This window comes from Plecotus auritus (genome assembly GCF_963455305.1).
Source record: "Plecotus auritus genome assembly, chromosome: 3".
NCBI classification, from domain to species: domain Eukaryota; kingdom Metazoa; phylum Chordata; class Mammalia; order Chiroptera; family Vespertilionidae; genus Plecotus; species Plecotus auritus.
In genome coordinates, this window is record NC_137772.1 from 223930897 (window position 1) to 223946615 (window position 15719).

Below are 15719 nucleotides of genomic sequence, written 5' to 3' on the forward strand. Positions count from 1 at the left end.
ATTTATTAGTCCGGCAGCACAGGTTGTGGCAATGTACCCGCTGGGTTACTCAGAAAAGCATCCTCTTTCCAGCGTATTTGGAAGAAAACATGGATCTGTTGGAAATCATGAATGGACGTAACTGGCACAGATTCTGCTGGAGAAGGCGAACGGACGGGGATGAAAGTCGAGTTCTCCTCTGAGGACCCGCCGTGGCAGCTCTGTCACTGCTCACAGGAGCACCCGCACACGGACGCACTGTGCCACGCTCTGCTCCGCGAGCACGAACGGAATTAAGTCAGCCTCGCACTGCTCACAACTGCTGGAGCCCTTCCCAGTGCCAGCTCCAGGGAGGGCCTGCAAGACACTCAGATGGGGTGGCGGGGGCACTCTGCCGCTTCTCACTCTTCCTGCTGACTGACTGTGCACAGACACCTCAGGGCGGGCCGAGAAGCGGCCAGCGGGCGAGGGTGAGGCTGCTGCATGGGCAGTTCAGTGTCACAGCCGGGGGGCACAAGAAACAGCACTGTTCCTGGCAGCTGACTGAACTGAACTTTATTTACTTTAATAAAGTGAGTAACTTCATTAACTGCAGAAGAATAGCAGCCGCACGTCTTAGGGATAACACAGCTGGCACAGGCCTGGACTGAAGCCGGGCAGCGAGGGGCAGCGGCGCACAGTGAGTCGGGCACAGTGGTGCGGCTGCTCCAAACAGGCCAAGGAAGCTGTCAAAACGATGGGCTCCCAATCAAGTTCATAGACATCCCCCACCCGCAGCTTCGCTTTGATCGTCTACGACACAGTCCTGATGGAAGACACAACAGAGGCCGGTGTTGCTCCCATGACCACCCAGGCTCCAGCCCCGGGCCTGCAGGAAGGAGCGTGCTGCCTACCCCGGTGTGCGCCCTCCTGGGCACGGGCTGGCCTCGCTCGGGGAGAGCCCCCCGGAGCCCTGGACGGAGCCCACTCCCAACCACCAAGAGAAGCCCCCCCCCCGCCCCAGGGTCTGAAACCAGCATGTTCACAATGATTACAGTGACGCTGAGCAACTACAATTTACATGAATCTTTTCAAACCACATAACCTAAATGCAGGTTAGTGCTGCCCCCTATGTCCTATGAGTTAAATGACAATTTCAAGTTGTCTGGGTTCACCATACACGTGCCAGTGAGCGGACGGTTAGTATGAACAGTAAGAAACCAGAATGACTGAGCATTTACTATGGCCCAGGCACGGTTTAATGTACTTTAGTGAGCAGTAACTAAGTTGATCCTCAAAATAACCTCATAAAATCACTATTATTGTCATCACCATGCAGTCTGTAACCCCTCACGCTAAACCTGGTAAAATGCATGTGAAAATACCAGAGGACAGGACTAAGCTGCCTTTCCTTCTGGGCTGCGGCCCCCTCGTGACCTGTCACAGTCACCACGTCACTTCCCGGACGCCCGTGTTTCTCCTCTGTTCTCAACACGAAGGAAACAGCCCTCAGTGTTTACTTCTCACCGCTCTCCTGACTGGCCTCCGGTGTCTGGTTTCCTCCCCATTCTGCCCGATGTGCGCATCACTGCCAAACTCGCTGCCCAAAATGCCGCCTGCAGCATGGCCCCCCTCAGACAACATTCATCTACCGCCGACTCCACCGAGCTCCGGCCCTCCCGTCCAGCCGTCCCCACCGCACACGCATCTCGATTCCCTCTTCGTGTCCTCAGACTCTTTCCTGTCCCTCTCATCTGTGCTGGGTGTGACTCACACCGATCCGGCTCAGGACCTCTGGAGACCGCATACCCACAGCCTCCCATCACATATTCAGAACTCAGCCACCACGTTCCGTGGAGCTTCACTTTATAGATACTTTCTCATTGCGGAGGTGTAATTCACACACCATAACGTGCAGCCCTTAAAGTACGTAATCCACGGGGTGCCACCGTCACCATCACCTAATTCCAGAACATTTCATCACCGGCAAAGCCAACCCCACACCTATGAGCAACAAGCCCTTCTCCCTCCCCGGCCCCAACCTGCAAGCATGGTCTGCTTGCCATCGCTACGCGTCTGCCTGTTCTGGACATTTCCTGTCAATGGGTCACACAGGTGTGGTCTTTGCAACTGGCTTCTCAGCACAAACGTTTCAAGGTTTACGCATGCTGTGGTAGCGTGTCAGTCCTTCACTCCTTTTTAGGGCTGAATAACATTCCCGTGTATGGACCCACCATGTCGTCCATCCATCCCGCAGCTGATGGACATCTGGGCCGTTCCTCCCTGTTGGCCATCGGGATTAATGCTGCCATGAACACTCATGTACAAGTTTTTTGTGTGGGCCTATTTTTTAACGTCTCATAGGTGTGGACCTGCTGGTCACACTGTAACTCCAGGTTTAACTTGTTACATGACCACCAGCCGTGTATAAGGGACCTCATTTCTCTCCATTCTCGCCAGACTTGCTGCTGTCTTCTCGATGCAGCCTCCTGGGGAGGGAGGGGGTCTCCTGCGCACTTCCCTCGTGACTGATGGTGTTGAGCATCTTCCCTGGGTGACCACCACCCGACACGGCCTTCCCCTTCCTGCCCTCACTTCCCCGGGACGCGCCGCTGCTCTCCCTCGCCACGGCCTTCCTCCTTCAGGCTACACTTCATTGCCACCCTCGTTCTCAAGAAGCTCAGTTTCGCATCACGCTCCTCACACATGTGAAAAGAAATGGCATCAGCCAAGTATGCCTGGGCGCTAACGAGCGGCTCCATTCACTAAGACCCATCACCGCGCTGACTTAAACTCACATGGAGTCTTCCTTCGGCGCCGTCCCGGTCAGCTCTTCCTGCTCCTTCATTTTATCTACAGCTTGGGCTTGTCTTTCCATCTCATTGAAGCACGTACTCGTCAGTTTCTGGGCTCCCAGGCTTCCTTTTTTGGCCCCAAGCTGGAAGACACACAAGATTACACGCTACCAACCCGTTGACAAGCTTTGTGCCAACAGCTAGCACTTACGGGAGGCACTGTGACAGCCTGGACACCTGTTCTCCTCCTCGGTCCTCACAGCTCTAGGCAGTGGGCACTCTGCTCCCCCGTTTACAGAGGAGGAGCTGAAGCTCGTGCAAGCTGAGTGACATGAGCAGGATCGCAGCCAGTTAGCGCGGTGTCTGCAAGCTCAGCAGGTGACACCCCCACACCCACGAAATGCTACAAAATCAACCAGGACAGACACTCCCAGGGAGCCCGTGCTGGTGTGTTTTTTAAGAATTTCATCATTGACAGAAGAAACGTTAAACACCCATTCCAGAAAACCTTCACCCGGCACAACAGTCACCTCACTGAGCAAAACACGGAGTTCTACCCAGGCGCACCTGTTATACATAACATGGCTCAAAGCAAGTAAAACACAGTGGCAGGGGGCTTTCTCGAGGGCAGAGGCTATTTTAGAACTGAACTATCAGATATTTCACGTCATACTCACGCCTCGTTTAGCTTGACTTGGTTTCTTCTTTATGATGGAGGAAACCTCTGTCAAAAAATACAAAGTAGGAAGTCAGACCAACAGAAACACACACTTTTTCTACTTTAATTGTGTTCTTTAAAAAAACTCTACGGTATTGTATATTATTATATAGAAGACGATAACATTTCCCACATTAGTTTGTCACCCAGAAGACAAGTACAGGGTGGGGCAAAGGTTTACAGCTGTTCGTAAAGAAAATACAATAATTAATGACTAATACTTAATCATTCGCGTACTCACAACGGTAAACCTACTTTTGCCCACCCTGTTATGAGTGCATCGAAGGGGAGGCCTCCGTATGTCCACGTGGGCACCACGGAAGCAAAACGGAGAGCTGGCCCGCCCAGCACTTTCTCAGGAGCACGCCTCAGGTGTACCAGAGCACGCTCTCCCATTAGCTCGGCTCTTCAGAAACTTTCAAAATCCATTTACAACATGAAGCTAGCCAGCATCGTGTACACAGCTCAAGCAGGTCGGCTATGCCTTCCCACCTGCACTTACGTACAGAGTTCGCCATGTTACTCAATAAGAACTGCAAAGCTCCCTGTTATTTTAGCAGCAGCACTTTCTAAATGCACAACAACGTATAATGCTTGTTTAGAAGAGTTTCTAAGAATTGTCTTTTGGGAAAACCTTAACCATGGGCCACATGTTCTGTTTTAGAACCATGTGCCAGAGACCCAGTAAGGATACCACTTTAATTTTTCCTTGCAAAGCTGAGAACCTGCTTTAACGGGGAGCGACAGCAGAAAACCACAAACAACGGCAAATTAAAACGTTCAGCCTCATGAGAGAAGAGCATCGCCCCCTGCAAGTGGGAAGGAGATCCACACACACTCTCTTCCCACCTCTTCTTTCAGGTTTGTGCTCCCAACCTCCTTCAAGCCTATTAATACACCAAGACAAGATCTGGAACGTTTCTAATCGTTTAGTTACTTTTCGCTAAAGCAGTTGCTTTCCTATTAATGCAGTGTGATCTGCACCAACTCAGATTCTACCTGCCTGATAATGAACTACAAGGTTAAGTTCACCTACTGTAAACTCAGAAAGAGGAGAAGATGCTGAGAGCCCCTGAGTGAAAGGAGCGGTGCGGCCGCTCTGACCTCTGCTGATGCCAGAACATCAACCAGCCCAGCACACTCGCCAGTCAAGAGCCCCAGCAGCCACCGAGGCCAGGCCCACAGCTGCGGCTGCGGGTCAGCCTGGAGCCGGCTAACAGAGCAGCATATTGGCTTAAGAAAATCTTGTTAAGAAACTATGGATTAATAGTCCTGGTGCCATAGACTCTATACCTTCTAGGCAGAAGGCAAAGACAGGAGCCATTTCTTTCTTAATGAATCTCATTCTCTAAATCAGAACATTACCTAGAGCTGCCTTGGTTGGTACGTTAAGACCTTCCACACTTGGTCCTTGCTCCGGTCCACCTGCAAGTTAAAAATATTGATGTTAAATCAGAAAATAGACTCACCAAACTTGCTTTTGAATATGTAATATATTTAACTTGTTGAGTACTACATATCTTACCCAATTTCGTCAATGATCTGCTTTCTTTTTAGCTCCATATTCCATTATAAGAATTTTTACTAAGCCCTGGCTGGTGTTTCTCAGTGGTTGGAGCGCTGGCCTACGAACCAAAGGGTCTCGGGTTTGATTCCCGGTCCAGGGCACGACCCTCAGTTGTGGGTTTGCTCCCCACCCCCAGTCAGGGCGAGTGCAGGAGGCAGCCAGTTGATGTGTCTCTCTCACATCGATGTCTCTCTCTCTTCCTCTTCCTTTTTTCCTCCTTTCTTTTTTTTTTTTTTTTAATATATTTTATTGATTTTTTACAGAGAGGAAGGGAGAGGGATAGACAGTTAGAAACATCAATCAGCTGCCTCCTGCACACCCCCCACTGGGGACGTGCCCGCAACCAAGGTACATGCCCCTGACCGGAATCGAACCTGGGACCCTTCAGTCCGCAGGCCGACGTTCTATCCACTGAGCCAAACCGGTTTCGGCTTTTCCTCCCTTCTACTCTCTCTGAAAAGCATTGCAAAAAATATCCCTGGGTGAGGATTAAAAAAAGAAAAAATAATTTTGATTTAAAAAGTACATTAAAATAGAAGTGTGTCTTCTGTCAAGTTGCTTTATAGAATAAGATGGTAGTGGTCGTCCTAATTAATGTCATTCAGAATTCTACCTTATGAGCTGGTGTTCTAAGCTGTTCGAGATACCTAGTACATATGTGGACTATATACCCAACATATGTTAATATTTGGAAATTCTAACACCAATCATATCCATGATAGAAACCTAAATTTTCAGTTGCCAAGAAATCTGCCGTTTTCTAAATGACCTAAAAAATGATCCTGGTTAGGAACTCTTATTAAGTCTTTACTTAAAAACTTTCTGTTACTTTAATTTTATTACTTTACAAACGAGTAAACAACATGCAGTATATCCGTGCAATGGAATGTTACTTGGCCATAAAAACGGAAATATTGGCACACAGAAATACTACAACACGATGCTCCTTTAAAATATTGTGCTAAGCACAAGAATCCAGTCACAAAGGACAACGTATTGCCTGAGCCTACTTCTAGGAAATGCCCAGAATAGTCAAATCCTTAGAGACAGAAAGCAGACTGGTGGTTGCCAGGGGCCGAGGGAGGGTGGGAGAGAAGGGGGAGGGCTATCAGGGGGTACGGGTTTCTTCTGGAGGTGATGGAAATGTTCTGGAATGAGTGGTGATGGTGGCACAACCTTGTGAATATACTAACACCACTGAATTGCCTACTTCAAAGGCTGAATTTTATGGTATGTGAATTATACGTCAATAAAGTTGTTATTTAAAAAGTGGCAGGCCCAACAGAGGAAACGCAACCGTTTTATCTTTATAAATATTTAACAGGTAAACTCTAGTTAAGGCCTTTAAATAGGCAAAGCAGGATGAGTAAGAACAATGCTATTTTGTAGAAAAAGAGCTGATGGCGCGTGCATGGATCACCCAGGACGGCCGGACTGCTGTGGGCGGTGGAGAACAGCAGGGAGTAAGATCGCAGCAGCAGAGTATTCCAGGCCCACTGTTCTAGTGGTTAAAATTCTTTTGTTCTCACCTTTTTTTTTTTTTTTTTTTTTTTTAAATACATTTTATTGATATTTTACAGAGGAAGGGAGAGGGATAGAGTTAGAAACATCGATGAGAGAGAAACATCGATCAGCTGCCTCCTGCACACTCCCTACTGGGGATGTGCCTGCAACCAAGGTACATGCCCTTGACCGGAATCGAACCTGGGACCCTTCAGTCCGCAGGCCGACGCTCTATCCACTGAGCCAAACTGGCTAGAGCTGTTCTCGCCTTTTTATTGTGCAGTCCTTAAATTTACTCAAGACCGCACCTGGTCACCGGCGCCGACAAATGCAGTTCCGGGTGAGGCCTTGAGACTCCCTCCCTACCAGCTGCTGAAGAAAATTCTGGACGGAGAAGAGGCAGGACAGTGCTGCTGCGGATGCAAAAGGAGGGGGATTCTAAACAAGAGAACCTTCTAGGAGAAGCGCTTCAGCGAACAATGTAGTGAAACATATTTACGAGGATAAAATCTTGTTCTGCATTTAGTTACCTTAGTTTCCAGTCAGTGAAAGGAACTGAGACCCAGGACTTGAGAGGCTACGGGGATCTCCCGGAGGCACCCTTCAACCTCAAAGGCCTTTGTGCTGGTAAGTTGTAACGGCAGCGATGTTCACATGATCACTGAATTTCAGAAGGTACAAACCCCGCCTTTTCTCTATGTTAGTCAGGCGAGTGTCGGAATTAGTTTTTCTCCTCTCTCTTATGGCCAATGACAAACCAGGCACTGGCTCAGGTAGGTTTCTTCTCTTCAAAAAGAATTTCTCGCCCTGATCGGTTTGGCTCAGTGGATAGAGCGGACTGAAAGGTCCCAGGTTCGATTCCAGTCAAGGGCATGTACCTGGGTTGCGGGCACATCCCCAGTAGGAGGTGTGCAGGAGGCAGCTGATCGATGTTTCTCTCTCATCGATGTTTCTAACTCTCTGTCCCTCTCCTTTCCTCTCTGTAAAAAATCAATAAAATATATATATATATATAAAAAAGAATTTCTCCCTGGAGTTCACAGCCAGTGGAAGGAACACACAACGGACATGGGAGCTAAGGGACACGTTGGTTCCCAGAACCGAGGCGTGCTGCGCATGAGGAAGACAGTATACGCAGCTGTGGCTGCGGCTGGAGTGCTGGGGGGCTGAGGGGGGAGGGTGCTTCTCTGAGGAGAGGACGTGGAGCTGAGGCTCCAATAAGGAGGTGGCCGCAGGACGACCAGGGTCAGAGTCCCAAAGAGAACGCAAACGCAGGAAAGGCGCGCAGGCCAGCGCGACGGCAGCGCAGTGGAAGGCGAAGAAAGCAAAAAGCTAAATGCCACTCGGGGACGTGTCAATGTCTTCTATGCAGGCATTCAGGGTCATGTGCACACACACACACACACAAATAATCACAGGTTGCAAATCATACAAAACCAGTCCTGTCAGAGGTCTTTGCATGTTAAGGAACCAAGCTTCTGGTCTCTATGTGAATTGCAAATTTTTATCATGTTTTGAAGCACTTCTTCAGACCCCAGTGTTACCTCTCCAGCAGTCAGACTCACTAATCGCTTCCTTTCACGAGGCTTGGATGTGCCCAGAAGGGCTTCTCACTCCAGGGTGGCAGGAAAGCCTCACCCCTGTTTCTCTAGCGCCCTTATATTTTCATTTTTTAAATATATATATATTTTTACTGATTTCACAGAGGAAGGGAAAGGGAGAGAGAGGTACAACCATCAGTGATGATAGAGAAGCATTGATTAGCTGTCTCCTGCACTCCCCACACTGGGGATCGAGCCCGCAACCCAGGCATGTGCCCTGACTGGAAATCGAACCATGACCTCCTGGCTCATAGGTCAACCACTGAGCCATGCCAGCCAGGCCTCATATTTTCATGTTTATTTTTAAATCTTCGGTCCATTTGAATTTAGATTGGTATAAAGAGTAAAGAAGGAATTCTACTTTATTATTTTTTTCCAAAATGTTAGACATTTGTCCCACATTGATGCTTCTCTCTCTCTCTTCCTCTCTCTGAAATAAATAAAAATCATATTTAAAAAAAAGAATCAGCCAATGAATACATAAATAAGTGGAACAACAGATGGATGTTTTTCTCTCTCTAAAAATCAATAAATAAAATTTTAAAATAACCTTCGTTATTTGCTGGGGGGACTTCCACGTTCCTGGGTGTTAAAGACGGTTCTGGGTATGCGGAGGCCCATCCTGTGCCACTCACCTGAAGCAAAGCGAGAAAAGTCATAAAAAACAAATCAAAGCAGGGGAAAACCAAATCATCTAAATAGTCACCTCTTCGTACCTGGATTAGTGGGAAGGAAGGGTAATATTTAAACATGTATAATATTAAGTCTCTGTTTCAATGCTCAAATTCCGTATTTTTCCTTTTAAAAAATATTTTTATTGATTTCAGAGAGGAGGGCAGAGGGAGAGAAAGAGAGAGAAACATCAGTGATGAGAGAGAATCATTGATTGGCTGCCTCCTGCACGCCCCCTACTGGGGAATGAGCCCCTGAGCATGTGCCCTGACTGGGAAATGCTCAACCACTGAACCACACGAGCCGGGCTTTCCTCCTTTTTAAAAATAAAATCTAAAAAAAAAAAAAAATTAATAAAAATAAAATAAAAATAAAATCTAAACTATGCAATAATTTCAGGTTTACAGAGAAGTTGCTAAGACAGTAGAGTTCTTTACTTTTCACCCAGCTTCCTTTAATGTGAAAATACCCATGGTGCATCTGTCAAAATTAAGTTACATGGCACATTCCTAAACTCCAGATTTGACTTGGATTCCACCAGTTTTTCCTCCAGTGCTCCTTTTCTGTCCCAGGATCGGCCCAGGACCCCACGCTGCATGCGTTTCTTCTCCTTGGTCTCCCTGCTCTGTCAGAGTTTCTCAGTCTGTCCTTGTTTTCATGACTTTGAGCCTTTGAAGGGTGCTGACCAGGTATTGTGTAGGATGTGTCTCGATTTGGGTTTCTCTGATGTTTTCTCATGATTAGATTAGAGTTGGGGGAAGAAAACCGTGGAGGTGCGGTGCCTTCTCACCACCTCATGTCAACATGACTGACCTGGCGATGCCAACCCTGAGCGCTTGTCAGGCGGTGCCTGCCAGTCTTTCCTCGGTAAACTTCTGTGTTTCCCTTCCCATCGTCTAGTCTTGGGAAGCTGGTCACGGAGTCTGGCCCACATTCAAGGGGAGGAGGATAGAGCTCTACCTCCTGAGGGGGCAGTATCTATTATACATGACTTGGAATTTTTCTATAAGGAAGACTGTCCCTTGTCCCCATGTATTCAATCATCCATTTATATCAGTATAATTATCAAAAAAGAGGAGAACAGGACCTGGATATCGATTTTATTCTTTGGACTGTAATTCAATACGTTCATTATTTATTTTGTTCAAATTGTTCCAGCTTTGACCACGGGAGCTCTTTCAGGTGGTTCCCGAGTCCTTCAGACCCTGCCCCTCCAGTTCCCGCGCCCGCCCCAGCACTTCCTTCCTCTCTCTCTACAGGGCGCTCCAGGCTCATTGCCCCAGCAGCCCCGTCCTCCAACCTGCCACTTCTCCAAAGGCAGCCCTGGCTCCTTGCAGTGGAGAACGGTATTTAGAAACCAGGACCGGGGTGCTGGGTGCTTGCTGTACCGAAGTGCCACTTCCTCAGGCCCCCTCCGTGGACAGAGCCAGGCAATACTAACCCACTAGTACACACATCTACAATTAGTTCTCCATCGTGTATGTGCGTGTGTGTACGTAGAGACAGTAAAATAAACATGAGTTCATACTAACGTCTCCAACCCTAACCCACACCAAACTAGTCATTTCTCTCCTTTTTAGCCCATCATTTCTGTTCCAAACATTTCTCAGCTACTAATTATGGATATTCTGTATCTAGTTCTAAATTAAATAATAGCAAAGCTCACAATAGAACACATCCTTTTTTTAATTGTTTTCTGTTCTTTTGTTTGATAGTTACTTCTGGTAACTATTGATTGCATCAATGATAATATGTATATGCAAATTATAATAGCAAAAAATCAAGGTTTAGCAATTTATAAAACTCTGCACATTTTCTATTTGAAAATTAAAGAATGTATTGAGCCCTGGCTGGTTTGGCTCAGTGGATAGAGCGTCGGCCTGCAGACTGAAAGGTCCCAGGTTCCATTCTGGTCAGGGCACATGCCCAGGTTTCCGGCTCTATCCCCTGTAGGGGGTGTGCAGGAGGCAGCCGATCAGTGATTCTCGTCATTGATGTTTCTCTCTCTCTCCCGCTCTCCCTTCCTCTCTGAAATCAATAAAAAAATATATTAAAAAAACCAACTGTCTTCATTCTTTGTCAGTCCCGGAGCTCTGAACGGAACGGTGGCGGACGACTGGTCATCACGCTCAGCTTCACTGGCAGCTGGTAAAAGACATGTGACTAAGCCAGCCAACAGGACGGGCAGAGCGCCTGGCACCACCTCCAGGCTGTCCTGTAGAGGACGGGGCACCTGTCTCCTGGGTGTCTGTCCTCTTCCCACTGCTGGGAAAGGCCACGACCTGGGGCAGCCATGTGGACCCTGCGGTGACCCTGCGGTGAGAGCCACACGTGAGAAAAACCAAGTAAACCCCTCTGTCGCCCTGGACAGCTCCTCTGAACTGCGGATGAGAAACTGATTTCTCTCTGGTTAAGCGACTGTATTTCAGGGCTGTCTGTCACAGCAGCTTGGCCTGTACCCTAGCTGGAACATTCTAAATACACACCCTTTCCAAATGTCAGAGTAAGCACACGCACAATCATGTAAGCACAATACTTACCTCAGGAAAAGCATGAGAGGCAAAGAAGTCGTCCTCCTTCGGTGCAGGGGACAAAGGCGGCGTCACACAGCCATCAAGCCACAGCTGGAACAACAGGAGGTGCTCTTTAGCATTCCCCTGGCTGTGAGGGTTCTACTTAATACTCTTCACTCCCTTTCTAGAGACCTGTGTGCCCGAGATTGGTATTTCCATTATTAAAAGTCACAACAGGCCTACGCGGGCCCTGAGCGCATTTCAGTCATGGGTCAGGCCAGTAACTTGTTTCCAGACCCTGAGGATGGCACAGCCACGTCTGAAAAGGAAGATCAGGACCTCAGACCTCAGGGCAGGTCCCAAAGGACAGTCAAGCCTCCTGAGGGCTCCTTTGCAAATCCACACACTCGCCACGATCCGCTTGTCAGCCCCACACCCGCTCTCGCGCTCCTGTCCTTCGGGGACGTGCGCGAAGCAGCCAAGGGCCCCGAGTGGCCCGCGGGGTGGGTTCCCAGCTGCGGGGAACGGCCACACGCTGCCCTTCCCCAGCTCACGCGGTAAACAAGGGTCCTTCCGCGGTTTACTTAGCACCACGTGTCCACATTTTGTGCTTTTGGTTGGTGACGTTGTGGTTTAAGATGGCCCTGCGCAGGGTGAAGTGCTGCCCGTGCCCCCAAGCACACGAGGCTGAGACGTGCCGCTGGAGGAAACAGTTTCATCCGGGCCCGGGGTACAGTGCCGCTGGCCCGGACCAGTGTTCGCCGACAGCACGTGGTAACGAAGGCGCCTCCAAACAGAAACACACGGAAGTGAGGCTCCGTATTGGCCCGGGGCGGACTGGCCTGGGCGGCACCCGCAGCACTAACGCGGGGTTCGCAGAACAGAGAAGCCACGGGACCCGCTCCTCCTACGAGAACCCGCGGGCAGGCTTCCCTGTCTGGGGTAAAAGGCACCTTTCCTTCTGCAACAGCTTGTTGCGCTTACGTCAGTGCGGTGCTTACGTCAGTGCGGTGCTTAAGTCAGTGTCGTGCTTACGTTATGTCACACTTACAGTGGCACATGCTTGCATCAGTGCCGTGCTTACGTCATGCCGCACTTACAGCAGCACTAGGATTATGTCAGTGCCACGCTTACGTCAGTGCCGTGCTTACGTCATGCCGCACTTACAGCGGCACATGCTTGCGTCAGTGCCACACTTACGTCATGCCGCACTTACAGCGGCACCATGCTTACATCAGTGCCGTGCTTACGTCATGCCGCACTTACAGCAGCACCATGCTTACGTCATGCCACACTTACGTCTGTGCCGTGCTTCCGCGCAGCCTGCGAAGCCAGCGACTTGATCTTGTCCCTGTAGAGCTGGGCCGCGCGGCTGTTGTACTTGGCCTTGGTGTCACTGGTGGCGCACCCATGCTGGTCGAAGAAGGATGACTGCAGAGGAAAGCAGCGGGTTACTAGCAATCCTGCCGAAACGGTACTTCTTATGATGAAGGATTTTTGAAAATACTAGTGAAAACCAAAACTACGTAAACCACGAAAAATTTTAAAATAGTCTTATCTTATAAAAAGGGAATACCTTCCACGGATGTAACATTACTATTTTGGTAAAACTGGACAGGAGATGAATTACAAAATGAAATAACTGGCCCTTCATTTCTTCATTAAACACCTCCGTCACTTTGAACCTTACTTGGGGGGACGCTTTCCACTCAGGACTACTTTTAATTCATGAGAAATCCATTTCAGTTCGGATTCCACTAAATCGGAAATTTCACAAAATTGGTTAGGAGCACCGCTAACCTTCACCTTGTTCAGCACTGTTTACTCATTAACAAAATAGCACAAGCAAGGTGATGAAATTAAACAGCAGAAACTGTTTCCAATCACCTTATAAGGGTCCGTGTGTAGACATGAATTAAAGAATTCATATCTAACTAACGCAGGTATTCCAAAAACCTGTATGAGCAATGCTTTTATTAACCCAATTTGACTAATAATGGTATTAGGCACCCACATGTACCGAATCCCGTTCTGGGTTACGTGGGTCCCATCCCATTACATCCTCGTAGCAACACTATGGGAGGTCACTGTTACTAGCTACGCTTTGCAGGTGGAAACTGAACCCAATGTCACACTGGTAAGTGAGAGGCAGAGCCGGCATTCAAACTTGAGCAGGATGGTTCCAACTCCACTGCTGGAGTGGAACGGCCTGACCTTCCCCACCCCCTTCCCCCACCTTGGCCACCTCCGCTGGCTGGAGATGAGAAAGCGGCTCTCGGGAGGTGGCGGGGGACTCTGCCTCCTTGGGAGGGCTTAGAAATAAGGACAGATAAAATCAAACTCTCAGTATTAAGTTTTGGAACAGGTGTGCGAACATCATGATAATGGGCACGGGTTTCTAATAGGATGCTTGAAATATAAGGCATGCATTCTTAACAGGGCAAAATTGTTTCTTGGAAAGTGAAAAGCAAAGTTTTTACAATGGTTTGTGGCCCTCCAATGCTCACCCCTACGCGACAAAAGCATATTCCTTAGTATTTAATTTCTCTCACCAGGGAAATACTAAATCCAATTTAAATTTAAAATAATCTAATTTAAATTTAATTATTCTACTTAAGGAACAATAATGAAAAAAGGTTGAGAAACACTAATCCAGGGAATCTGGTATTTTAAAAACTACTATTTTAGATTTATAATTTTATTTTTAAATACCAAATTGATACGATACAACTTTTATTTGAAATGTATACAGATTTGATTTTTTTATACTTTGAATTTGTAATGGCATGTCCATGGGAATTCTACTTACTAAACCTATACCATTTGGCATAATAAATAAGGTACCAGTGCTTTGGGTGATTTTGCTGGCTAGACTTATAAGGCTGCCAGTTTATTTTATTTACTTGTTTATTTTAATATATTTTTACTGATTTCAGAAAGGAAGGGAGAGAGAGATAGAAACATCATTGATGAGAGAGAATCACTGATTGGCTGCCTCCTGCACGCCCCCCACTGGGGATTGAGCCTGCAACCCGGGCACATGCCCTTGACTAGAATCGAACATGGGACCCTTCAGTCCCCAGGCCGAAGCTTTATCCACTGAGCCAAACCGGCTAGAGCAGGCTGCCAGTTTAGAGTTTGAGAAATCAGATATATTGAATTTGTAAATGAAATAGAAAATGTTTTGAGGATCCTTGTTAGGTTTGAAAGTAGGGTTAAAAAAATCTGCTGGTTTAAATTAAATGACCACTTAATTGGTTATTATTTTTGCATAGAAATTACTAAGTTTATAAATGAATATATGATATTTATATACCGTATTTAAAAATTTGGAGAATAGGTTTTATTAAAACTTTGTGGATTTCATAAATTAAACAAAATTCAGATGTAAGCAGCCGTAATCATTCATTCCATTCTAAGCACGAGTCACCACACATATTAAAAACCTGTATTGTCATAAAGAAGCCTCCCAATCCCTCTCTACCACCTCTTCCTGCTTTAATTTTCTTCCAAAGAACTCTCGCTGCCTGCTAGGTTCTTGTTTATTTGCTTCTTTATTGACTCTGTGTCTGTGCCTCTAAGAGGGGCTCTCGTGTGTCTTGTTCACCATCCCAGCACCTAGCCCAAAGCTTTGCATGTATTAGGTGCTTCTGGATAAACAAGTCAACCGGGTCGTCCAACTCCAAAGCCCCTCGTGACTTTCCGTTACCCAGTAGGGCCCCCAGACAGCAGAGCATGTTTACACAGAAGGAAAACCATCTGAGATGAACTTACCGCGTTAGCATTTCCTCCAACTTGCATGCAGCGCAACTGAAACCAAGACCAGTTAGAGTCCAGCTCTGTAGATCTAAGTGGAAAGAACATTCTTAAATGTTAATACTTTTCTCCCCCAAATCAAGCCACTAAACTTTTGAGAACAAGATTTCCTTGCCATCAGGATCCTGAAGAATTCTGAGTGTGTGTTAACAGTGACCTTCTAGGAGGCTGTGACTCCAAAGTGCAGGACCATTGGTCCAGCAGCTCCTGGCCCCTCTCATCCTTCCTGGAAGCCAAGGCGCTGACGGCCCCAACCACCTGCTCCCCTCCACGCCCGACCACAGACAGGCCACGCACGCCAGGCCACGCCAGGCCAGCAGCACCTGCGCTGCACAAGCTCCAGCCAGCCACGCCCTCTAGGGGACAGAGCATGACCAAGCCTGTGAGCTGCTGGAACACTCGGCCTCTGTGCCTCACATCCTTGGTGGGTCCTGATCTAAAAGGTGGTGATGTGTCTGTACTCAGCACACATGTCCTGTTTGGCGTTTTTCAGGGTCCAGTTTGACACCTAGTAGGGCCCCTGGAGGATGCTCATCATTTCACCATCAAATGGAAAGGACCTACCCGCCATCGCCA

General features: G+C 47.8%; 1 protein-coding gene across 1 annotated transcript in view; it reads right to left on the reverse strand.

Moving 5' to 3' along the window:
* Positions 1–15719, reverse strand: part of ARFGAP3 (ARF GTPase activating protein 3) — a 48185-nt gene that overhangs the window by 21658 nt on the left and 10808 nt on the right. The window contains exons 3-9 of the mRNA XM_080659495.1: positions 15102–15174; positions 12627–12758; positions 11355–11438; positions 8693–8777; positions 4837–4896; positions 3431–3477; positions 2757–2896 (exon numbers count right to left, since the gene is read on the reverse strand). Coding sequence (XP_080515621.1) covers positions 2757–2896; positions 3431–3477; positions 4837–4896; positions 8693–8777; positions 11355–11438; positions 12627–12758; positions 15102–15174 — 621 coding nt within the window. The remainder of the gene's footprint in view (positions 1–2756; positions 2897–3430; positions 3478–4836; positions 4897–8692; positions 8778–11354; positions 11439–12626; positions 12759–15101; positions 15175–15719) is intronic.